The 26,176-nt window shown below is 42.9% G+C and overlaps 1 protein-coding gene across 3 annotated transcripts in view; it reads left to right on the top strand.

The window, feature by feature from the left end:
* The window catches only part of DTWD2 (DTW domain containing 2), a 192,523-nt gene that overhangs the window by 65,194 nt on the left and 101,153 nt on the right, over positions 1-26,176 (top strand). For all 3 annotated transcript variants that reach the window (XM_084629067.1, XM_084629066.1, XM_084629068.1), the window contains exons 2-3: positions 14,835-14,925; positions 18,657-18,751. In XM_084629067.1, coding sequence (XP_084485193.1) covers positions 14,835-14,925; positions 18,657-18,751 — 186 coding nt within the window. The remainder of the gene's footprint in view (positions 1-14,834; positions 14,926-18,656; positions 18,752-26,176) is intronic.

Below are 26,176 nucleotides of genomic sequence, written 5' to 3'. Positions count from 1 at the left end.
TGCTTCAAACAAGGCACTTTAAAAAACCCCAACAAAACCCCCAACCCACCTATATTCATAATTTAATTAAGCAATAAGACATGTCAGAGTTGTATTGTACTGGGCTATTGCTGCATCCTGAGAAATGGTGATATCCTAGTATTACACATACCTTGCAGTGTTTTAGCGTGTAAAATATTCTTATAGGGTACTGCCATTACTGATGTATTAAATCAGGGCAACTGTATATTAAAAAAATGGACAAATGGATTGCCCTGTTGTGTTGTAAAACTGGCAAAAGGAAGAACTCCAATGACAATTCCTCTGAAGGAATTATTGTCATCAGTTCAAGAGGGGCACATGGTTATACTAACCCACAGAATGAGCAGCAGGGCCTATCCATCAGATCCACAGAAGGCCAGAGCCATCTGTGCAGAGACACTGACAAGAATACTGCTCCTTGTCAGTATAGCTCCAAAGTTGTCGTACACACTGCCAGGCACTCCTCCAGGATTCAGATTCAGAACCCTGGGCTTCTTGGGTTGCCTGCCATGGAAAGGGAACCAGGTAATACAGCATCAGACAAGGTGAAGGTGAAACAGTCATTCAAGTTTTTCAGCACAGCAGCCCAAGGCGTAGGAGACTGCATTTAGAAGGGCCTTTCTCATATGCCAGCTGCCAACTGTGTGTTGGACACAGGAATGTAAACAATGGTTTGTTAAATGTGAATTAGTCCTAGCCAAATTGGGGACTGTTGGCAGATAGGGCATGACTATTTGCCAGACTTTGAGACCTAGCTTAAGGTATCAGTAATGGGTTGTTATAGAGGAGTAGTCTTTCACTTAAAGGTGAGGTAGATTGTTTGGGGAGAATGGGTTGCCTAATAAGGGCAATTTTTTTACACAGGTTTCATTGTCTTGAGTTCTGTCATCTTTTGTTATAACTCCTCCTGCAGTAATTTTCCCTCTTGTACCTCAGATTGTATGGAGTTGAAACATGGCATATCAGTTGTCCGTCAACCTTAAGGCAATTATTATTTGGGGAAAAAAGGGTTTAAATGCCTGACTTTTTCTTCTTTTTCAACTTATCCAGAACTAGTTTCTAACACTGTTGCTCAAGAGAATGGAGAGGGAAAGCTGTAGCAGATTAAGGCTAAATCTTGTGTGCACTGGGGATCCAGTCCACCATTTTAAAGGGCTCTGCACTTTTGGTTGAGGGAAGAGGTATAGTACCTTCTGCCTCTGATCTAAATGATAGTAGTCGTAAGGAGACACCACTGGAACGCTCTCCTCCTCCTCCTCCTCCCCCCGCCACATGACTGGGAGTGTGAGAGAAAAGCCCTCCAACATATCCAGAACCCCAAAGAGTTTATAGCTAAAATAAAGGTACAAAGAAATTTGGTGGGTAGTTAATTCTTGGTGTCAGTTGTTGCCATTGTATTCATTTGTTTTACATCCTGAAAAATGAATGTAGTAGTTAATGTTGGAAAACTGCAGTTGAGGCCTGAAAAATTTAATTTAAAAACTAAGTGTTTTTTATTTGTTTGTGAAAAAGCACTGAAGTCGTAATGCTATTTGCCCTCTAAACAGAAAAGTAGCAAAAGTAAATTTTTTCTCAGATTTTCCAAAATATATTTGCTCACAGTTTTAAACTCTCCATGCCAAGTCCTAGCATAACATAATCCCTGAATACTGTTTTAATGAGTTTGTATTAGTATAAAGTATGTGAAATGGAAAGGGGTAACTGTGTGGACTCTGTCCAGCTTTGTCAGGTGTGCTTTGACCTTAAGGTCTGTGGTGTTTTGACTTAGATGGGGGAGAAATCTGTTTAACTTGTATTTGAAGCATTCATCTACACTTGGCCAGCCGCATTTCCTTGAAAATATTGAGTCTGTGGCCTGACCTTGGCAATGTGCTTCGAACATGATGATGATGCCACTAGTGAAAACAGTTCAAAAACATCAGCTTCCTTTTAACATTGCAAATACTGTTTCTAAAACATATGTTGTGACACACTTACATTCACATGGGTTTTTGGCCAGGAAAGTTTACAAATTCAGAATATAAAAACACAGTTATGTTGCTCTGCTTTGGTTGCTCTTTATCGTGGGATGAACTGTCTGAGTTCATTGTAAATATTAAAACTTGTTAATTGCATATATTCAGAATAAAGCTAAATGGCTACATTTCAGAAGACTCACTTGAGAGGAGGCACTGGGACCTGAAAGTGTGTACTTATTTCCATCCTCAGAATGGTGCCTGATTTCAACAGCCTTGTGGGTATGGGTAGTGAGACAACGACTCACTGGCACGGCTCCTCCTGCTGGTCGTATGGGAATTAGCTCTTTCCAGCTTTTTTGGAGCGCCCTCTGCAGGCCCATGTCTCACCTGCTGCCGCCCCCCGCCCCAATGTCCCTCCCGGACCCAGGTGCCTTTTACCCTGGGGTTCTGCCCCAGCAGTACCCCCACACTCTGGGTCTCCCCTCCCAGGGGAACCCGCAGCCCTCTTAACCCACCTTGCCTCAGTGGCTATTGCCAGTTGTCATCTAGTCCCCTTTCTCTGGGGCAGACTGCAGTCTCTAATGGATTTACCAGGCTGGATCTCCCCAGCTCCTCTTGCCTTTCCCCAGCACTACTCCACTTCAGGTACCTGGCTCCCAGGCAGCTAGCCCTTCCCACTCCAGGGCTAGAGTGAGACTCTTCTGCTTTTGGCCCACAGCCCTCTTAAAAGGGCCAGCTGGGCCCTGATTGAACTGGCCACACCTGTGGTCAGGTACTCCCTCAGCTTTTCCCAGCCCTCTCCAGGGCTACGTTTATTATTAGCTCCCCAGGGCAGCCCTCTCCCAGGACTGTTTTAATCCCTTCAGGGCTGGAGCGGGGGTGACCACCCAACTACAGCATGTTCTGACAGGTTGAAAATTAGACCTCAGAAAAGCACACCTATGGCCTGGACATACATAGATTTTATTTGTGTGAGAATGGAGATTAGAAGGAGACTGTGAGAAGGGGTTTTCATAGACCAGGCTATTTTATGGCTTTCTGCATCTTCAGCTTTATAGCATTCCTGCCCCATGACCACGATTCACAGCAGGCTTGACACCAGGAAAGGGAAACATTGCTTGGCTGGTCTTAGTCGTGTTGGGAAACACTGTAAACAATAAACTGCACACAACATATTATAATGACAGGTTTCAGAGTAACAGCTGTGTTAGTCTGTATTCGCAAAAAGAAAAGGAGTACTTGTGGCACCTTAGAGACTAACCAATTTATTAGAGCATAAGCTTTTGTGAGCTACAGCTCACTTTCTCAGATGCATATCATGGAAACTGCAGCAGGCTTTATATATACACAGAGAATATGAAACAATACCTACTCCCACCCCACTGTCCTGCTGGTAATAGCTTATCTAAAGTGATCATCAGGTGGGCCATTTCCAGCACAAATCCAGGTTTTCTCACATCCCCCCCACCCCCATACACACACAAACTCACTCTCCTGCTGGTAATAGCTCATCCAAACTGACCACTCTTCAAGTTTAAATCCAAGTTAAACCAGAACATCTGGGGGGGGGGGGAGGAAAAAACAAGAGGAAACAGGCTACCTTGCATAATGACTTAGCCACTCCCAGTCTCTATTTAAGCCTAAATTAATAGTATCCAATTTGCAAATGAATTCCAATTCAGCAGTTTCTCGCTGGAGTCTGGATTTGAAGTTTTTTTTGTTTTAAGATAGCGACCTTCATGTCTGTGATTGCGTGACCAGAGAGATTGAAGTGTTCTCCGACTGGTTCCAGTCCACACAAGAGATCCACTTCCTGGACACTACAGTGCTAATAAACAATGGTCACATAAACACCACCCTATACCAGAAACCTACTGACCGCTATTCCTACCTGCATGCCTCCAGCTTTCACCCTGACCACACCACACGATCCATCGTCTACAGCCAAGCTCTGCGATACAACCGCATTTGCTCCAACCCCTCAGACAGAGACAAACACCTACAAGATCTCTGTCAAGCTTTCTTACAACTACAATACCCACCTGCAGAAGTAAAGAAACAGATTGATAGAGCCAGAAGAGTTCCCAGAAGTTACCTACTACAGGACAGGCCTAACAAAGAAAATAACAGAACGCCGCTAGCCGTCACCTTCAGCCCCCAACTAAAACCCCTCCAACACATTATTAAGGATCTACAACCTACGCATTATTAAGGACCTACAACCTATCCTAAAGGATGACCCAACACTCTCACAAATCTTGGGAGACAGGCCAGTCCTTGCCTACAGACAGCCCCGCAACCTGAAGCAAATACTCACCAACAACCACATACCACACAACAGAACCACTAACCCAGGAACTTATCCTTGCAACAAAGCCCGTTGCCAATTGTGCCCACATATCTATTCAGGGGACACCATCACAGGGCCTAATAACATCAGCCACACTATCTGAGGCTCGTTCACCTGCACATCCACCAATGTGATATATGCCATCATGTGCCAGCAATGCCCCTCTGCCATATACATTGGTCAAACTGGACAGTCTCTACGTAAAAGAATAAATGGACACAAATCAGATGTCAAGAATTATAACATTCATAAACCAGTCGGAGAACACTTCAATCTCTCTGGTCACGCAATCACAGACATGAAGGTCGCTATCTTAAAACAAAAAACTTCAAATCCAGACTCCAGCGAGAAACTGCTGAATTGGAATTCATTTGCAAATTGGATACTATTAATTTAGGCTTAAATAGAGACTGGGAGTGGCTAAGTCATTATGCAAGGTAGCCTGTTTCCTCTTGTTTTTTCCTACCCCCCCCCCAGATGTTCTGGTTTAACTTGGATTTAAACTTGAAGAGTGGTCAGTTTGGATGAGCTATTACCAGCAGGAGAGTGAGTTTGTGTGTGTATGGGGGTGGGGGGATGTGAGAAAACCTGGATTTGTGCAGGAAATAGCCCAACTTGATTGTCATGCACATTGTGTAAAGAGTTGTCACTTTGGATGGGCTATCACCAGCAGGAGAGTGAATCTGTGTGGGGGGGGTGGAGGGTGAGAAAACCTGGATTTGTGCTGGAAATGGCCCACCTGATGATCACTTTAGATAAGCTATTACCAGCAGGACAGTGGGGTGGGAGTAGGTATTGTTTCATATTCTCTGTGTATATATAAAGCCTGCTGCAGTTTCCATGATATGCATCTGAGGAAGTGAGCTGTAGCTCACGAAAGCTTATGCTCTAATAAATTGGTTAGTCTCTAAGGTGCCACAAGTACTCCTTTTCTTTTAACATATTATAAGTAAACAAAATGTGTCTTTCAATTTCAACATTAGTTTTTTAAAAACTTTTTACATTTTAAAATAAACTAGATTAAAAAAACATGGGAGTGGCTTCCTGCCCCAGCATGTGAAGAAAATTGGGAGTGACATCATTCGACAATTTCAGAACATTCAACACTTTTACTAAAACCAGTATGGTATTGTACTTACACTAGGGTGGCCTGGGATTGGGATCACTGCCTGGCATTGCCTTATAATAATTTTCCAGATACAGAACTCTACAACTGAAAACAGAGGAAACAACATCTTTAGAGAATTCTGAACCATAGTGAAATTACAGATACACGAGTAAAACTGTCCACCTCCCAAAGGAAACCTTTAGTTTGCCCTTGTTGATGTAGACATGAATGTTCCCTTATCACCTGTCTTGATTCTCCCTGAAGAGAGCCATTACCACAGGGCACATTTGGGCAGAAGGATTCCCCTGGAGAGACCTCTTCCCTCTGGAATAAGCCCAGACCACTCTTCTCGTGTTTTTCTTTTTGGATCCAAGGCTGCAATTCCTACTCAGTTTTAACTTCAGCCTGCTGTGCATTGCAGGATTGTGCCCACAAACTTTAAAAAATAAACAAAAAGGTACAAAATACTCCTTTTGCCTGGATGGCCTTCAGAGTGTAGGCTTCTGTAACCTTGACGCTCCATTTGTGGTTGTGGAACAGGATTTCTGCCATTCTATAGTCTAGGGGAAAGGTTCTTCCCTTTCCCACTACTACCCCTGATGAGCCCCACAGTTTGCAGGCTAGTAATGTGGGCTGTATATAGGGAATTGCCTCTAAAAGCACAGTAACCATGAGGCATCAAAATGAGAGCACAGAAATAAGCATGGTGCCCCCAGAATGGGGTTGTACAAAGACATAGTCAACATAATTGGGTGCCTAATTGGGTGCCTAAACTTAAATCATGTGTATATACACATGTAAGTAATTAAGTTTTATTGAAAAATACTTTGTTTGCAATTCCTTCAAATCAAATTACAGATGGACAGTGTTGAGTTTATAATGTGAAAATACTTGCTTTCTTTATGTTTAGAATGTCCATTTATTAAATTTTAACAAAGTTGAAAAGTCACCAACCAAAAATACAACCAAGTGTGAAAAATGCAAAAAGGAACAGAAAGGAGGGGGGTTTATATGAAACAGAGACCCAGAAACAAAGTAAATTGTGTCTGAGAAACTTAATTATAACAAACACAGTTCAGGATTCACTGGATGCCATTTGCTTCAGTTTATAGAAGCTGGGGGGGAAATGTAGCTCTTTAAACTGGAGTTCGGGAGTTAAGAATTTACTGTTTTGAAACAGATTTATTCAGTGCGTATTCACTCCTAGGCCCTGGTCTACACTAGGACTTTAGGTCGAATTCAGCAGCGTTAAATCGATGTAAACCTGCACCCGTCCACACAATGAAGCCCTTTATTTCGACTTAAAGGGCTCTTAAAATCGATTTCCTTACTCCACCCTGACAAGTAGATTAGCGCTTAAATCGACGTTGCCGGCTCGAATTTGGGGTACTGTGGACACAATTCGATGGTATTGGCCTCCGGGAGCTATCCCAGAGTGCTCCATTGTGACCGCTCTGGACAGCACTCTCAACTCAGATGCACTGGCCAGGTAGACAGGAAAAGAACCGCGAACTTTTGAATCTCATTTCCTGTTTGGCCAGCATGGCAAGCAGTAGGTGACCATGCAGAGCTCATCAGCACAGGTGACCATGATGGAGTCCCAGAATCGCAAAAGAACTCCAGCATGGACTGAACGGGAGGTACGGGATCTGATCGCTGTATGGGGAGAGGAATCCGTGCTATCAGAACTCTGTTCCAGTTTTCAAAATGCCAAAACCTTTGACAAAATCTCCCAGGGCATGAAGGACAGAGGCCATAACAGGGACCCGAAGCAATGCTGCGTGAAACTGAAGGAGCTGAGGCAAGCCTACCAGAAAACCAGAGAGGCGAACGGCCGCTCCGGGTCAGAGCCCCAAACATGCCGCTTCTATGATGAGCTGCATGCCATTTTAGGGGGTTCAGCCACCACTACCCCAGCCGTGTTGTTTGACTCCTTCAATGGAGATGGAGGCAATACGGAAGCAGGTTTTGGGGATGAAGAAGATGATGATGAGGAGGAGGTTGTAGATAGCTCACAGCAAGCAAGCGGAGAAACCGGTTTTCCCGACAGCCAGGAACTGTTTCTCACCCTGGACCTGGAGCCAGTACCCCCCGAACCCACCCAAGGCTGCCTCCTGGACCCAGCAGGCGGAGAAGGGACCTCTGGTGAGTGTACCTTTTAAAATACTATACATGGTTTAAAAGCAAGCATGTGAAAGGATTACTTTGCCCTGGCATTCGCGGTTCTCCTAGATGTAGTCCTAAAGCTTTTGCAAAAGGTTTCTGGGGAGGGCAGCCTTATTGCGTCCTTCATGGTAGGACACTTTACCACTCCAGGCCAGTAACATGTACTCGGGAATCATTGTACAACAAAGCATTGCAGTGTATGTTTGCTGGCATTCAAACAACATCCGTTCTTTATCTCTCTGTGTTATCCTCAGGAGAGTGAGATATCATTCATGGTCACCTGGTTGAAATAGAGTGCTTTTCTTCAGGGGACACTCAGAGGAGCCCATTCCTGCTGGGCTGTTTGCCTGTGGCTAAACAGAAATGTTCCCCGGGAAGGTTGGGAAGGTTGAGGGGGTAGTCACGCGGTGGGGGGAGGCAAAATGTGATCTTGTAACGAAAGCACATGTGCTATGTATGTAATGTTAACAGCAAGGTTTACCCTGAAAGAGTGTAGCCACTGTTTTATAAAATGTGTCTTTTTAAATACCGCTGTCCCTTTTTTTTTCTCCACCAGCTGCATGTGTTTCAATGATTACAGGATCTTCTCCTTCCCAGAGGTTAGTGAAGATTAGAAAGAAAAAAAAACGCACTCGTGATGAAATGTTCTCTGAGCTCATGCTGTCCTCCCACACTGACAGAGCACAGACGAATGCGTGGAGGCAAATAATGTCAGAGTGCAGGAAAGCACAAAATGACCGGGAGGAGAGGTGGCGGGCTGAAGAGAGTAAGTGGCGGGCTGAAGACAGGGCTGAAGCTCAAATGTGGCGGCAGCATGATGAGAGGAGGCAGGATTCAATGCTGAGGCTGCTGGAGGATCAAACCAGTATGCTCCAGTGTATGGCTGAGCTGCAGCAAAGGCAGCTGGAGCACAGGCTGCCACTACAGCCCCTGTGTAACCAACCACCCTCCTCCCCAAGTTCCATAGCCTCCACACCCAGACGCCCAAGAACGCGGTGCGGGGGCCTCCGGCCAACCAGCCACTCCACCACAGAGGATTGCCCCAAAAAAAGAAGGCTGTCATTCAATACATTTTAAAGTTGTAAACTTTTAAAGTGCTGTGCTTAAAGTGCTGTGTGGCATTTTCCTTCCCTCCTCCACCACTATGCGGTCCCACCAGTCTGTGCTTGTTTCCCGAGCCCAGAATCGGCGTTCCACAGCATGAACCTGCCCCATTAGCACCATGATGCATGCATTGGCAGGGCCCATGCTTTCAGAGAAATCTGTGTCCATGTCCTGATCACTCACGTGACCGCGCTGACGTCGCCTCCTCGCCCGGTATCGCTCTGCCAGGTTCTGGTGCTGCATATACTGCTGGATAATGCGTGTGGTGTTTAATGTGCTCCTAATTGCCAAAGTGAGCTGAGCGGCCTCCATGCTTGCCTTGGTATGGCGTCTGCACAGAAAAAAGGCGCGGAACGATTGTCTGCCGTTGCTCTGACGGAGGGAGGGGCGACTGACAACACGGCTTACAGGGTTGGCTTCAGGGAGCTAAAATCAACAAAGTGGGTGTCTTTACATCAAGGAGTATTTCAGGCAGGACTTCACGGAGGGTTCCAATAAGAAATGGTGCACCTAAGTTATCGTTCTTATTGGAACAAGGAGGTTAGCCTGGCCTCTGATTGATACATGGCTAGATTTACCTCGCTGCACCTTCTCTGTGAGTGACTGCAGTGTGACCTAGAGGAATGAGTCCCCTAGACAGGGGAGGAGGCAAATGAGTACAAAACAAATCTGGTCTATTTCTTGTTTTGATCCACTCCATCTATCTTTTACATCTTTGGCTGGCAGCAGACGGTGCAGAAGGACTGCATGCCATCTACATCTCATGGCTGCTCGGCAGAAGATGGTACAGTACGACTGCTAGCAATCCTCATCTCTTGCCTGCCTGCCAGAAGATGGTACAGTACGACTGCTAGTAGTCCGTATCGCCTGCCTGCTCACCATAAGATGGTTCAATAGGACTGACTGCAGGACTAAAGAGAATGACCTGGTCAAGTCACTCCAAATTTAGTCCCTGCGCCCATGTCTGCCCAGGCGCTCCCAGCCGACGTGGCCAGGAGCACCTTGGACATGACGAGGACGACTACCAGTCATACTGCACCGTCTGCTGCCAGAAGGCAATGGGTTGCTGCTACTGTGTAGCAAAGCCGTACCTCGTCTGCCAGCACCCAGGAGACATAGGGTGACGGTTACCTGAGCGGGCTCCATGCTTACCGTGGTATGGCGTCTGCACAGGTAACTCAGGAAAAAAGGCACAAAACGATTGTCTGCCCTTGCTTTCACGGAGGGAGGGAGGGAACGGGGGCTTGACGATACGTACCCAGAACCACCTGCGACAATGTTTTAGCCCCATCAGAGTGCTCCATTGTGACTGCTCTGGACAGCACTCTCAGATGCCCGATTGTTTGCCGTTGCTCTGATGCAGGGAGGGGCGACTGAGGACACGGCTTACAGGGTTGGCTTCAGGGAGCTAAAATCAACAAAGGGGGTGTCTTTACATCAAGGAGTATTTCAGGCAGGACTTCACGGAGGGTTCCAATAGGAAATGGTGCACCTAAGTTATCGTTCTTATTGGAACAGGAAGGTTAGCCTGGCCTCTGATTGATACATGGCTAGATTTACCTCGCTGCACCTTCTCTGTGAGTGACTGCAGTGTGACCTAGAAGAATGAGTCCCCTAGACGGGGGAGGGGGGGTAGCAAATGAATACAGAACAAATCTGGTCTATTTCTTGTTTTGATCCACTCCATCTATCTTTTACATCTTTGGCTGGCAGCAGACGGTGCAGAAGGACTGCATGCCATCCACATCTCTTGCCTGCCTGGCAGAAGATGGTACAATACGACTGCTAGCAATCCTCATCTCCTGCCTGCCTGGCAGAAGATGGTACAGTACGACTGCTAGCAGTCCGTATCACCTGCCCGCTCACCATAAGACGGTTCAATAGGACTGACTGCAGGACTAAAGAGAATGACCTGGTCAAGTCACTCCAAATTTAGTCCCTGCGCCCATGTCTGTCCAGGCGCTCCCAGCCAATGTGGCCAGGAGCACCTCGGACATGACGATGACGGCTACCAGTTGTACTGTACCGTCTGCTGCCACAAGGCAAGGGGTTGCTGCTACTGTGTAGCAATGCCATACCGTGTCTGCCAGCACCCAGGAGTCATAGGGTGACGGTTACCTGAGCGGGCTCCATGCTTGCCATGGTATGGCGTCTGCACAGGTAACTCAGGAAAAAAGGCGCGAAACGATTGTCTGCCCTTGCTTTCACAGAGGGAGGGAGGGAACGGGGGCCTGACGATATGTACCCAGACAATGTTTTAGCCCCATCAGGCATTGGGATCTCAACCCAGAATTCCAATGGGCAGCGGAGACTGCGGGAACTGTAGGATAACTACCTACAGTGCAACACTCCGGAAGTCGACTCTAGCCTCGGTACTGTGGAAGCGCTCTGCCGAGTTAATGCACTTAGAGCATTTTCCGTGGGGACACACACACTCGAATATATAAAACCGATTTCTAAAAAACCGACTTCTATAAATTCGACCTTATTCCGTAGAGTAGACATACCCTAAATCTCTTTTCTACAGTAAATGATGTAACTGGAAATCCTTAACTATCAACTTCTTCTCTTAATGCAGTGAGCTGGGTAATGTCTGAGAGAAATCATATATTTAATAGGATGTTTAATTGCAGGGAAGTACAAGAATGTCAAAGGTATGACCAATAAGAAAAGTTAGCTTCTGTCTAGACATTCAAGGCAAAGACAGCAAAAAACCTGTTGGGGATTGCACCTATTTGCGGTTATACTCCATTATAATCAAGTAGTATTCAGAAGGTTTTAATCTATACTTAACACCTATGAGGAAATATGAAAAATAAGACAACAATACACTATGCTGGAGCAACTTCCATACACTTACTCAAAAGTGTTGAAATGAAGAAATAAGCTAAATCATCAAAAACATTTCCCTGTTCATATGTACCCATCTTGAGATACTTAGTCTCAGCACACCTGAAAATGAGCGATGAGTGTTCAGTCTGTTTAAATCAGGCCCAAGGTATCTCAAGTTGAGCACCAGAATCAATGGGCTCTCTTTCAGATTTGGCTGTAATATGTGCACTACTACTAGAGAAAACTTAATGGCTTGAATGGTAATTTGGGATATATACAGCTAAATATCTACAACCTATCCTGAAGGATGACCCATCACTCTCACAGATCTTGGGAGACAGGCCAGTCCTTGCTTACAGAGAGCCCCCCAACCTGAAGCAAATATTCACCAGCAACCACAGAACAGAACCACTAACCCAAGAACCTATCCTTGCAACAAAGCCCGTTGCCAACTGTGTCCACATATCTATTCAGGGGACACCATCATAGGGCCCAATCACATCAGCCACACTATCAGAGGCTCGTTCACCTGCGCATCTACCAATATGATATGTGCCAGCAATGCCCCTCTGCCATGTACATTGGTCAAACTGGACAGTCTCTACGTAAAAGAATAAATGGACACAAATCAGATGTCAAGAACTGTAACATTCAAAAACCAGTTGGAGAACACTTCAATCTCTTTGGTCACTCGATTACAGACCTAAAAGTGGCAATTCTTCAACAAAAAAACTTCAAAAATAGACTCCAACGAGAGACTGCTGAATTGGAATTAATTTTCAAACTGGATACAATTAGCTTAGGCTTGAATAAAGATTGGGAGTGGATGTGTCACTACACAAAGTAAAACTATTTCTACTTGTTTATTTCCCCTCCTACTGTTCTTGTAAAGTGCTGGAAGTGGCCCACCTTGATTATCACTACAAAATGTGCCCCCCGCCGCCCCGCTCTCCTGCCTGTAATAGCTCACCTTACCCAGTCACTCTTGTTACAGTCTGTATGGTAACACCCATTGTTTCATGTTCTCTGTGTATATAAAATCTCCCCACTATATTTTCTACTGTATGCATCCGATGAAGTTAGTTGTAGCTCACGAAAGCTTACGCTCTAATAAATTTGTTAGTCTCTAAGGTGCCACAAGTCCTCCTTTTCCTTTTACAGCTAATAGAGTAACAGAGATTTCACTGATGAAAAAAGGCTAAGAGCTTCTGATCGTAAAGAAAGTGGAAGCATATGCTTGCTTAACTTAGGATAAAATTTTCTCACTCGTTACTTTGTAAGGCTATTTCTTACACTATGTAAGCTTTTATTTTTGCTTGTTTTTTTATAATCAACAAAGCTTCCTAGAGATAGTTTCTGGATTTACGGTGGTGTAAATCCTAGATTAACATAAATTTAAGATCTCTGGTGAGAGCTAGTCCGAAGTTGGGGCAAGATATAATTGAATTGAAACGTTTCAGGACTTGAAGGGCCAAAGGCCTTCACTGCATACTAAACTCAGGATTGCCTTTAAATTGAGTCCTGTCCAGTCACAAAAACCCTTAATTTTAGTCTGTTTGTGCTTTTAACTCAAACTCACTGGCCTGTCAGGACATATAGGCTCAAGGTCAAGTTAGCACAACTCGTCAGCTGTTAATATTACCATGCTAACTCCACTTGAATGCTGCTAGTCCTCCAGTGCCTTCCAACAATTCCCCTCGTGCTCTCAAAAAGGACAGAAAAGTCTTCTCACAACTTGCTGAGAATTCATAGAGCATTGCAGCTTACTGCAGTGCAAAGGGCCATCAGCTTTGCCCCCAGAAGTCTTAGTGCCACACTCTTGTGAGTGCAGTGCAGACTCAGCCACCCAAGTCTTTTTGCAGTGCAGCTGCTTTCTCAATCTAAGCCAGCGGTTCTCAACCTGCGGGCTGCATCCGGCCCAATTAGCACACAGCTGCGGTCCAGCTCAGGTAAGTGCTAAAGGCTGTCCTGCATGGCGGGGTCCAGGCTACCCTGGCACCCAGCGCAGTGGGGTTTGGGCAGCCAGCTGGCTCCGCGTGGTGGGATCTGGGGTGAGCAGCTGGCCCCGCGCGGCAGGGGTCCAGGGTCAGGGTCCATGCTACCGTTGCCCTGCCACCCGGCCCCTGCGGCCCAGGTAACATGCAATCATAAAAAAGTTGAGAACCACCGATCTAAGCTAAGTCAGGAGAATAACTCAAGTTAACTTTGCAGTGAAGACATATCAATTTAACGTACTGTGAACATATGCGGGTGTGCTCAGTAAATTTTAAAGGGAAAAACACGTTGACCATAAGGAGTAGTTGAAAATGGGGACCTTAGGTTTACAATGGAAATAATGACTTTTAGCTTTTTTTTTTTTTTTTTAAGCCTAAGGGAAAGAAATGTATTTAGATGATCCTGGTTTTTGTAATCTTGTTGGTACCAGGAAAATATTTTGTTTGTTTTTTGTCACCAATTCTAATATGCTATTAGCAATATTTGTTTTTTATTTATTTATTGTTGGTTAGCTTATGACCCAACTTATTGACATCATTCTTATCCTCTGATATTATCTCTGCTCCACTATATTACACTGCATCTCATTCTGTGCTTCTCCCAGTGCTTGGACCTCCAACCAACTCTTCTTGTATACCAGATAACAACAATAATGTTCAAAACACTGTCTTTTTATATTCGTCTTCTATAAGACCTTTCATCGAGTACAGAACAACTTTAAACAGCTAATTTGTTTTGTACTGTTTGTGTCTCTTAGACTGTAAATTTCTGAAACAGTGACCATGTCTTCCTTTGTTTCTACATTTCCAAGTCTTCTGATAAATATAGTGTGGAATAGTAAATAATTACAACAAAATAATATATTTGGGATGTCTGTGGTTTGTTGTGCATACAAATATGCCTTCCTCTCTGTGCTTTGTATTATATTATTGACTCCTTTATTTGGGATGGAAGACAGTGGTTGATTTCTCACTTGGTCAAGGCATAGCCACTTATAAATTGTTTCCCTTGAATAGGTTGAAAATGAATTATTTGAAGTGCCTTAATCCGAACTGAATTTTCTAGAGCATGTTTCTGAATACTGCTCTCCAAAGTTATTGAAATACAATCTTGTTTGTTTTTACAAATAATAGCAATATCAGCAACAGAAAGTTTATGTCAGCAGGTTTGTGTAGGTGCAGTCTGCTGTACAGGAAAGTACTAGCACAACTCTTGGAAAGGGATAAATGTTTTACGTAATAAAATTAATAGTGTGTATGACTAATTGTCAATGTTTTTTTTCCCCCTTTCCATCCTGTAGCCGTCCTCAGAAGGTGTGTTTGTGTCCATTCTTCCCTGTACATCCTCTAAAAGTCTCCACCTGCTTGTATATAATTCAGCATCCAGCAGAGGTGAGTAAGGCTATGGGAATTGTCAGAGTTCAGCTAGAAGCTTACACAGCAAAGGGTGTGAGAGAGGGCAAGAGGAAACAATCTTGATCAGACATGTGCAACAACTTCAGCTTTGAAAATAGTTATAAAGGTGAACAACTAGTTCACATGATTTGTTAGTCATTTATTCTTTTATTTTTAAAATCTCTCATTATCTTCTTATTTTTTTTCCCTCCTCTTGAATCATGGCCCATTCTTGAAATCCTTGTGTGTAAGAAATCCTTCCTCACATAAGCAGTCTCATTTATGTCAGTGGGGCTACTTGTGTAAGTAAATATTTAGGAGTGAGCCCTTTTATATAGTATGTGCCTAGTGGCCTGGAGACAGTTGAGGCATTTGTATATTTTAGTCACAGATATGTGTTTAGCTTTTATTATTCTGTATTAATCTATTAATGTTTAACAATATAAATCAAATAATAAGCTTGAGGTAATGGCCTTAAATGTTGTAGCAAGAGGAAGTCTACAGGAAAGCCCACTTACTTATCTGGTCTACTAGAGTTACTGTTTCAAAAATAAATAAATAAATAAATAAATAAATAAAGTATTTAATGAAGCACATAAGTGAATCCTAAAAGAAACAGAGTACCTATGTGTTCTCTTAGGTATTCTTAATGTTTTCTGATCACCTGAACTTAGCTCCTCAATAATTCCAAATGATTTGTGTTTTGTAAGGATCCTCCCAAGTGGTGATCACATTTTTCTACAGTTTTGCTTCTTTCATGCCTTCAAAAAAATTATGGGCCCTAATAACTGTGTGAACCTAATAGCAAGATTTCTCATAACAATTTCATGTGCTTCCTGAATTAAGGATGATGCATTCTCCTGGCCATCTAAATGATGGAAGTACCTTAGTTGCAACAGATTTGGAAAGGCACTGTGGTCTAATGGTTGGGGCAGTGGACTGGAAGTTAAGAGGCCTGGGTTCTGGTCTTGGTTTAGCTGCTGACATATTCTGTGACCTTGGAGACCTTCTCTGTGTCTCTTTTTCCTCACACGTTCTGTCTGTCTTGTCTATTTAGATTTTAAGCTCTTTATGACAGGTGTCTGTGCTGGGGACTTGGGGATGGGGCATAGAGTTAGCTATGCTGACCGTACACGTATTTGTTTTGCCACCCCTTTCCCCCAGCCTCTCTAGAGGAATCTCCAGCAGCATAGAACAGTCTGCTTTCTGGTCAGAAGCAAAGGAATGCAGCTTGGCTCAGGTCTGAGTCCTTAATGGAGTTAAAAGAATGTAAGCCACACTGTACATGTCTTGGTTCCAAACAATGCTTCCTGCAAAGCTAGTGATCACTATGTCTAACTTCTGTGAGGGAAATTTAAGTCCAAGAATCTTCTGGGTTTAATACCCTCATGCAATGATCTGGTAACGTTAATTTACCTTCACTTATTCCTTATAGCATCCCCAGTTGAACCCTGAGGATTGTGGAATTTTTTTATTGGTACACTTTATCCATTCCAAAGAAAATCAAGATGACTTTTCAACTGAGAGAAAACGAAAGGATATTGGGATTTTTGTTTATTTTTAATAAATTTTCTTTTAGTGGATGTTTCATTATTAGTCGTGAATCATGAAAAATCCAGGTCATTACAGAGAAAATATAAGGTTGTAACCAACACCATGAACTCCCAGAAAAGAAGAATAACCCCTATGGTGCTGCATCTATGGTACTTCAATGGTCAAATATTCAGTATTTCCATAATACAAAGCATTGCACACTGCTGCCAGGAGGAACATGCAAGAGTGCAAAGAAAGGAAATAATTACATGATTTCAGACCTGTAGATTGAATATAGCTACAATTACAGTATATATTTAGCCTTAATCTTTAATAAGGTCTTGGTTATCTACAAGCTCATGTCTGAGTTCTGAAACAATTTCTTCTCTACTTTGTGTAGTCCATCTTTGATATACTGTCAACATTTCAAAACATATACTTTTCTCTTGTTGTTCACCTTTAATTCAGTTAAAAAAATACACTTCCAGACAGTTAGCAGCAAGCATTTGTCTAAAAGTTAGGTTATTTGGATTGGGCAGTGGTACCAAATCGGAAAAAAACATTGAAAGTAACAATTTTTGAATGTCTTCATCCTGCTGGCTATTAGTATTTTTTTTCTTGTATGAGACAACTAATAGCTGTTCTTTCAGCTCTTTGTTGCCATTCTTAACCACTTGCCAAAAAATGAATCTTCTGACACATCCAAGATTATTATTTTTTGCATCTGTTTGTGAAAGTAAAGTCAACCTCATTAGTGTGTGTGTGAGAGTGAGAGACGGTGGGAACACTCACAAGTATAAAAACGAATGTATTCTGTGCCCATATTAGACCTTTTTTCCCCAGTCTATTGTTTAAATATTTTGTTTGGATAGTGGTAGCCCAGGACATTGGATGCAGTGTCAGTCTTGCTATCATGGTTTTTCAGTCTTTGACCAAGTTTCTACTTTTTGTACATTCTTGCTTCTTCAGTCTGAGCATAAGAAGCAAATTGTTTGTTTTAACTTTTTAGATTTTCTAAAGGCCATGAAACTTCTTATCAATTTATTGAATCACAAAATATGCCCTTTTGGCAAAATTGCAGGATGACTATAGGTGAAGAAGCCTATTAAGTTTATATCATATTATCTCTTTTTCTTCTGGTGGGTGGCTTTGCAATTTGATGAGTGATCCCTTTAATATGATGCAAGCTTCCTAAGAACCATCCATTTTGGGGGTCTTGGCTCTTAAGAGAAAATTATTTCAAATAGGCCTCTGTATCGAAGTCAGGATTCCTGGCAGAGAGAACAATTGAATTTTGTTGAGTATAGGGTTTGAGGAGCATACTTGTAGTCCTCCTCCTGATGGGTGGCTTTGCAATTTGAAACCAATCTCCCTCTCTCCCTGTCACCCACATGTATTTGTGTATAATACATTTTGTCATATAGCATGCTGTTTATGTAATCTGCATTATTGTTAATGGTACTGATCAGGGCGCGTTCTCCATTGTTTCATTGTTCATTGTTTCTCATTTTTTGTTCAAGTTTCTGTTTACAGTTTTCTTTTACAAACACCCTTGAGCTTTTTTTAAGTCACTGAAGGTCTGACCTTGCACCATTGATGTCAAGGGAGTTTTTTCATTGACGTAGAGAGAGCAGGATAAAAGTCCAGCATGAAAATCCATTGAGATGGGTAGCTCTAAAAAAGAAATAATTACATACCTGTAAAAAATGCTTCTCTGAAGATATACAGAGGTGAAGAGACTGACCTCATTATTTTTTTTTCATGTTTTAATTGGCAAATATATATGGAAGTATTTTAACTTCCAGCTTGAAATTAACTGGTGAAGTATTGGAGGGGCATGTTAAATACTTCAGCAATGGTAGGCTTGGAAGTCCTCAACACTCCAGACTTCATAGAATTTGGTTTATGGGAATTCCTACCAGGTCTAAACAGGTGCATGGAGGCAAGACTACATGTTTTCATTGAGCTGTATATTTTCAGAGAGCAACAATTACAGGTAAGTATTACATAGAATAGAATAAATTAACACTGAAATCTGGATTTTTTTCCTTTTGTATTCCTTTTCTATCACTCAGAGAACTGTATGATGCATATTTTGTGGTAGTAAGAACTACAAAAGAAACAACTACATTTTAAGAGTTTAAGAAAGCATCCGTATTCTTTTAAAACATTTTTTTTTCCTTTTTGATTTAAAGGAAAGTCGAGTATTACGGACAGTGCCTCTTCTAACTGCTTGCCTCCCCGGAGACAAGTGTAAAGTCTTGATTGGTCGACGTTTTGGTGAAGATAGGTAAGCAGAATCGTTGATTCAACTTCTAGTTCTCTGTTGTGTACTATTGATGCTGCTGCTTTTAAAAGCTACACTGAATATTTTTGCATGTTCCAAGTGTTCACTGCTGTTCAGTGCTTAGGCTTACAATGAAGTTGAAATACAGTACAGCATTCTGTAAACTCCTTTTTGGTGTTTCCTTTTAATTAGCATTAAATCCACGGTTAGTTTTTTGTTTTGTTTTTTAAAACAAGCCCTTGGGGCGTCAAAAGTTGTTACCACTTCATACGGGGATGCTGTGGTATTCTGTATGTTCATTCTTGTCCTCTTTTCAGAAGCCTAGTACTGTGACACCTTTTCTTCAGGTGAGAAGGCAAGATGTCCTGGTCTTCTTTAAAGCCAGTAAATGGCAGTGCAGCCAATACTCTGCATCATTCTTATCCGTCATGATGCCTACAAAAATCTTGAATGGTTAGGCAGCTGGTATGCAGTGACCACTGCTTATCATGCTGTTCCTAATAGTCTCGTTGTTACTTTGTACTACCTCTCTTTATGTGTATACGCACACCTGTTGTGTCTCCTCTTTATACTTAGTTCCTTCCCTGAAGAATTTAAAATCTATCTTAATTTTATACGCTTGTACAGTTCTTAGCACAAAAACTGATGGCCAGTAAGTGCTACTGCAGTACAAATAATAATCTTAATTGATTGATTTAAGCTAAGTCTGCACTACAGAGCCTATGTTGGAATAACTATGCTGGCATAGCCCCCTTGTGTAGATGCAGCCATAGTGACAGAAGGGGTTTTTCTGTCAGTGTACAAACATCACTTGCCCAGACAACTTTAACTACATTGACAGAAGTACTGTTATGTCGACATAGTTGCATCTACACTGGGGGTTTTGTCAGTCAGGGGTATGTTTTTTCACATAGTGTTGCTATGCCAATATAGCTTTTTGATGTAGATCAGGCTGTAGTTGCTTTACAAGTGTGAGAAGAGGGAGTCCTGAGATTAAAAATGAGTGCATGTTTTTGGAAACATTCTTTCTGTTAGCTGCGTGTTAACACATGGCAGTTTCTTCACATTTTTTTTTGATATTCTGTAATTTTGGACAAGATTGTCACATTAGTATTGTCTTTCATCCTCATTGGATAAAGCTAATTTTTTGTCAACAAACTTCTGGTGCAAATGCTTGTGAGATTTTGTTGCATAAATGTTCCCTGAAAGGCAACAAAAAAGGGTGTGAATACAGATGAAGCAAATTCATTTAAAATTCAAATGAATGTTTGGGGAAGCTTTTTGCAGAATTCACTGAGGTCTACTGAACAGATATGCCATAAGTCAATTCAGAATGTTTTTATTAGTCTTCTATGGTAATAAGCATTTAAATTACCGAAGAACTTCCAGTATATGGGAAAACTGCACTTTCCTCCAGTTAAAGCAGAAAATTTAATCACTTTTCATGGTGACATGCACTGGATGTATTGTTTCCAATGCAGTCTGCTTTTGGTAAAGCAAATTTCTTTTAAGTGTCGTAAATGCAATTTTTCAGCTTTTATCAGTTCAAAAGCCAGAATTTTGCTCCAACTTAAAACAAATAAAATAATAATAAAAAAAGCCTTTTAGGTAGAGACAAAACATGGAAAACTTTAGCCCCAAAAGTGAAGGGTTTTGAAAAGTTATGAACGTTTTAAAACAAAGAGATAGAACTGTTTAGCAACCATAACTATTGTAGCCTCTATTTCAATTGAATTGATAGTTCTTTGCTAAAACACGGTGTCCTGAGTAAGTAAGTCCATCTCCTGTGTTGCTATAGTTTTAAGATCAACAGGGTAAAAGTCACCCTTAGAGTCTCCCAACCTAAGAGAATTTCTAGGAGTACACGAAGAGCGAATACAGTGACCACACACAGTCACAAGTAATTTTGTCTGTATTATATTACATTCACACATACATGTACAAAACCATGCAATAGCCAATGCTGTATTCATGCTTAGGAGTGAAATCAGGAAGGCCAAATCACACTTGGAGGTGCAGCTAGCAAGAGATGTTAAGAGTAACAAGAAGGGTTTCTTCCGGTATGTTAGCAACAAGAAGAAAGTCAAGGAAAGTGTGGGCCCCTTACTGAATGAGGGAGGCAACCTAGTGACAGAGGATATGGAAAAAGCTAATGTACTCAATGCTTTTTTTGCCTCTGTCTTCACGAACAAGGTCAGCTCCCAGACTACTGCACTGGGCAGCATAGCATGGGGAGGAGGTGACTAGCCTTTGTGGAGAAAGAATTAGTTCAGGAGTATTTAGAAAAGCTGGACGAGCACAAGTCCATGGGGCCGGATGCACTTCATCCGAGAGTGCTAAAGGAGTTGGTGGATGTGATTGCAGAGCCATTGGCCATTATCTTTGAAAACTCATGGCGATTGGGGGAAGTCCCGGACGACTGGAAAAAGGCTAATGTCATGCCCATCTTTAAAAAAGGGAAGGAGGAGAATCCAGGGAACTACAGGCCAGTCAGCCTCACTTCAGTCCCTGGAAAAATCATGGAGCAGGTCCTCGAGGAATCAATTCTGAAGCACTTAGAAGAAAGTGATCAGGAACAGTCAGCATGGATTCACCAAGGGCAAGTCATGTCTGGCTAATCTAATTGCCTTCTATGACAAGATAACTGGCTCTGTGGATGAGGGGAAAGCAGTGGACGCGTTATTCCTTGACTTTAGCAAAGCTTTTGACATGGTCTCCCACAGTATTCTTGCCAGCAAGTTAAAGAAGTATGGACTGGATGAACAGACTATAAGGTGGATAGAAAGCTGGCTAGATCGCCGGGCTCAGCGGGTAGTGATCAATGGCTCCATGTCTAGTTGGCAGCCGGTATCAAGCGGAGTGCCCCAAGGGTCGGTCCTGGGGCCGGTTTTGTTCAATATCTTCATTAATGATCTGGAGGATGGCGTGGACTGCACCCTTAGCAAGTTTGCAGATGACACTAACCTGGGAGGAATGGTAGATATGTAGGAGGGTAGGGATAGGATACAGAGGGACCTAGACAAATTGGAGGATTGGGCCAAAAGAAATCTGATGAGGTTCAACAAGGACAAGTGCAGAGTCTTGCACTTAGGACGGAAGAATCCCCTGCACTGCTACAGACTAGGGACCGAATGGCTAGACAGCAGTTCTGCAGAAAAGAACCTAGGGGTTACAGTGGATGAGAAGCTGGATATGAGTCAACAGTGTGCCCTTGTTGCCAAGAAGGCTAATGGCATTTTGTTAGCACTTGTATAGGTAGGGTATTGCCAGCAGATCGAAGGACGTGATCGTTCCCCTCTATTCGACATTGGTGAGGCCTCGTCTGGAGTACTGTGTCCAGTTTTGGGCCCCATTCTACAAGAAGGATGTGGAAAAATTGGAAAGCATCCAGCGGAAGGCAACAAAAATGATTAGGGGACTGGAACACATGACTTATGAGGAGAGGCTGAGGGAACTGGGATTGTTTCGTCTGCAGAAGAGAAGAATGAGGGGGGATTTGATAGCTGCTTTCAACTATCTGAAAGGGGGTTCCAAAGAGGATGGATCTAGACTGTTCTCCGTGGTAGCAGATGACAGAACAAGGAGTAATGGTCTCAAGTTGCAGTGGGGGGAGATTTAGGTTGGATATTAGGAAAAACTTTTTCACTAGGAGGGTGGTGAAGCACTGGAATTTGTTACCTAGGGAAGTGGTGGAATCTCCTTCCTTTGAGATTTTTAAGGTCAGGCTTGACAAAGCCCTGGCTGGGATGATTTAGTTGGGGATTGGTCCTGCTTTGAGCAGAGGGTTGGACTAGATGACCTCCTGAGGTCTCTTCCAACCCTGATGTTCTATGATCACAGAGAGTCAGGTTTATCTCTCAACAGATTGTCATCAATGGCGGGGGGAGTATCTTCGTGACTTGGTTCTTCCCTGATGGTATAAGTCCCCCTGGTCTAGAACCCAGGGCTGTAAAGCTACCAGACAGCTGATATCTCTAGGCTCCCACCCAGTGGCAGAAGTAACCAGCTTGCTCTCCACTTCCGAAGACCTGCTGTGGACACAGACCATGGGAAGCTCCACCTCAAGGATTTGACAGAAAGCAGCCTCATGGCTCCTCATTGGCTCCCTGCCCTATATAAACCCAACAAGTGTTCCAGGAAGTTTCCAGGCAACAGTGTGGATCTCCTGTAGCTGCCATGGCCATTTCTGCTTCTGAATTCCTGGCATTGACCTTGGCTTGATTTGGACTTTGCTTTGAGTTGAACCTGAAACCTGACTTGGACTCTGACCCTTGGTATTGACCCTGGCCTGGAACCTGGCTACAAACTCCTCTGCTACTCCCATCCTCAAGTTCCCCCCCTGCTCTGACCCTTGGCCCTTACTGCCTTTGGTGGGATCCTGACAGATGGGTTTTTTTTTGTATGGGGTCTTCCCTCCCTGTCCATATTAGCAAACCCTTTTTATCCCGTGTTATGACCACATCTACCATTGTATGTATATGCATGACGGTTCCAACTCCCTTTTCTTTCTGTCCTTCCACATCTGATACGTTTTGGGATGCTCTGCTTTTCACAGGTGGTTCTCTTAGTTCCCCTTATTCTCATGAGCATCTGTGTAAACATGTTCCCATGGTAACCTGTGGGGGAGAGCAAAACTTTCCACAATGATGTTAGGCAGGTGTCTTGCAGTCTAGATGGGTACATTGCAACATATTTTCCCAAACATCACCTACAAGCACATTCTTTACAATAATCTTGTAACTTTACTTGTACAGGGTTATTTCTGAGTAATCTACTTATGTCCGCTCTTCTTAGGCCTGAGGCCTAGTATGGCTCAACTGAAATTGTACAGGTCTCAGCCTCTAGGCTGTGCGTTACAACCTTATCTTTCTTATATGTCTAATATGCACTCATCACTCATAAATACTTGTCAATTTTATACTCCTATGATCCTATCCTACTTATATCTATACCTATACTTACAACTTAAATCTGTTCATCATACACTGATTACATGTGAATTAGCATATGAGTTAATCCCAACAATATATCACAATTAAATAATAAAATGAACAAATCGGCTACATTATTTTACATGTTACCACTATAGTTATTTGATCCATATGCAAATAGATGAGCATTTTGTGCTGTAAAATACATTGTCAGAAGTTTCAGAGTAGCAGCCGTGTTAGTCTGTATTCGCAAAAAGAAAAGGAGGACTTGTGGCACCTTAGAGACTAACCAATTTATTAGAGCATAAGCTTTCGTGAGCTACAGCTCACTTCCTCAGATGCATATCGTGGAAACTGCAGCAGGCTTTATATATACACAGAGAATATGAAACAATACCTATTCCCACCCCACTGTCCTGCTGGTAATAGCTTATCTAAAGTGATTTCCAGCACAAATCCAGGTTTGCTCACCCTCCACCCCCCCACACAAATTCACTCTCCTGCTGGTGATAGCCCATCCAAAGTGACAACTCTTTACACAATGTGCATGACAATCAAGCTGGGCTATTTCCTGCATAAATCCAGGTTCTCACATCCCCCCCACCCCCATACACACACAAACTCACTCTCCTGCTGGTAATAGCTCATCCAAACTGACCACTCTTCAAGTTAAAATCCAAGTTAAACCAGAACATCTGGGGGGGGGGGTAGGAAAAAACAAGAGGAAACGGGCTACCTTGCATAATGACTTAGCCACTCCCAGTCTCTATTTAAGCCTAAATTAATAGTATCCAATTTGCAAATGAATTCCAATTCAGCAGTTTCTCGCTGGAGTCTGGATTTGAAGTCTTTTTGTTTTAAGATAGCGACCTTCATGTCTGTGATCGCGTGACCAGAGAGATTGAAGTGTTCTCCGACTGGTTTATGAATGTTACAATTCTTGACATCTGATTTGTGTCCATTTATTCTTTTACGTAGAGACTGTCCAGTTTGACCAATGTACATGGCAGAGGGGCATTGCTGGCACATGATGGCATATATCACATTGGTGGATGTGCAGGTGAATGAGCCTCTGATAGCGTGGCTGATGTTATTAGGCCCTGTGATGGTGTCCCCTGAATAGATATGTGGGCACAGTTGGCAACGGGCTTTGTTGCAAGGATAAGTTCCTGGGTTAGTGGTTCTGTTGTGTGGTATGTGGTTGTTGGTGAGTATTTGCTTCAGGTTGCGGGGCTGTCTGTAGGCAAGGACTGGCCTGTCTCCCAAGATTTGTGAGAGTGTTGGGTCATCCTTTAGGATAGGTTGTAGATCCTTAATAATGCGTTGGAGGGGTTTTAGTTGGGGGCTGAAGGTGACGGCTAGTGGCGTTCTGTTATTTTCTTTGTTAGGCCTGTCCTGTAGTAGGTAACTTCTGGGAACTCTTCTGGCTCTATCAATCTGTTTCTTTACTTCTGCAGGTGGGTATTGTAGTTGTAAGAAAGCTTGACAGAGATCTTGTAGGTGTTTGTCTCTGTCTGAGGGGTTGGAGCAAATGCGGTTGTATCGCAGAGCTTGGCTGTAGACGATGGATCGTGTGGTGTGGTCAGGGTGAAAGCTGGAGGCATGCAGGTAGGAATAGCGGTCAGTAGGTTTCCGGTATAGGGTGGTGTTTATGTGACCATTGTTTATTAGCACTGTAGTGTCCAGGAAGTGGATCTCTTGTGTGGACTGGACCAGGCTGAGGTTGGTGGTGGGATGGAAATTGTTGAAATCATGGTGGAATTCCTCAAGGGCTTCTTTTCCATGGGTCCAGATGATGAAGATGTCATCAATATAGCGCAAGTAGAGTAGGGGCTTTAGGGGACGAGAGCTGAGGAAGCGTTGTCAGAAGTGAAACACTCACACCGTTGCAAAAAGTCTCAAAAGAGATACACAAGGTAAAGGTGACAGAGTTGTACCCAGCTGATTGTGGGAGGTGAAGACAAACGGTAAAAGGAGGCGAATATAAGGTTAATCTCTGACACAGTTTTCTACCTGTATAAATAGTGTTTAAATGATACTGCCACTCACCAATAAGAACAGTCCACCCACTTCATAATGCTTTTCTCTGGAGCTAAATATTTTGAGCATTTAAAAGCGCCGTTAAAACAAAGTAATAGTGGGTTTTAATGCAATTAACAATTGGAGCTTTTTAAATCATTACCATTAAACCCTGTCTCCTTCCTCCTTTTTCAGTCACCATGGACAGCACCACCATCCTCCTGTCACTCTGGTCTGTAACCTGCATGGTATTTTCTACTCAGAACTGTCTCGAACATCACATCCAGGTCATTTCTAAATCTTGATGCTTCTTTCTACAAAACATCTCTAAAATTCTGCCTTTTTTCTCCATTCATACAGAGAAATTTGTCATCCAGGCCCTCATCTTGCATTTCTAGTACCGTTACATTTTTCTCTGTCTTGCCTTGATAAATATTACTTTGCCCCAGTTACCTCCATTTAAAAAGCTGCTAAGATA

Source organism: Lepidochelys olivacea (assembly GCF_965140295.1).
Source record: "Lepidochelys olivacea isolate rLepOli2 genome assembly, chromosome: 5".
Classification (NCBI taxonomy): Eukaryota; Metazoa; Chordata; order Testudines; family Cheloniidae; genus Lepidochelys; species Lepidochelys olivacea.
This window is presented reverse-complemented; position numbering and strand designations above follow the sequence as displayed.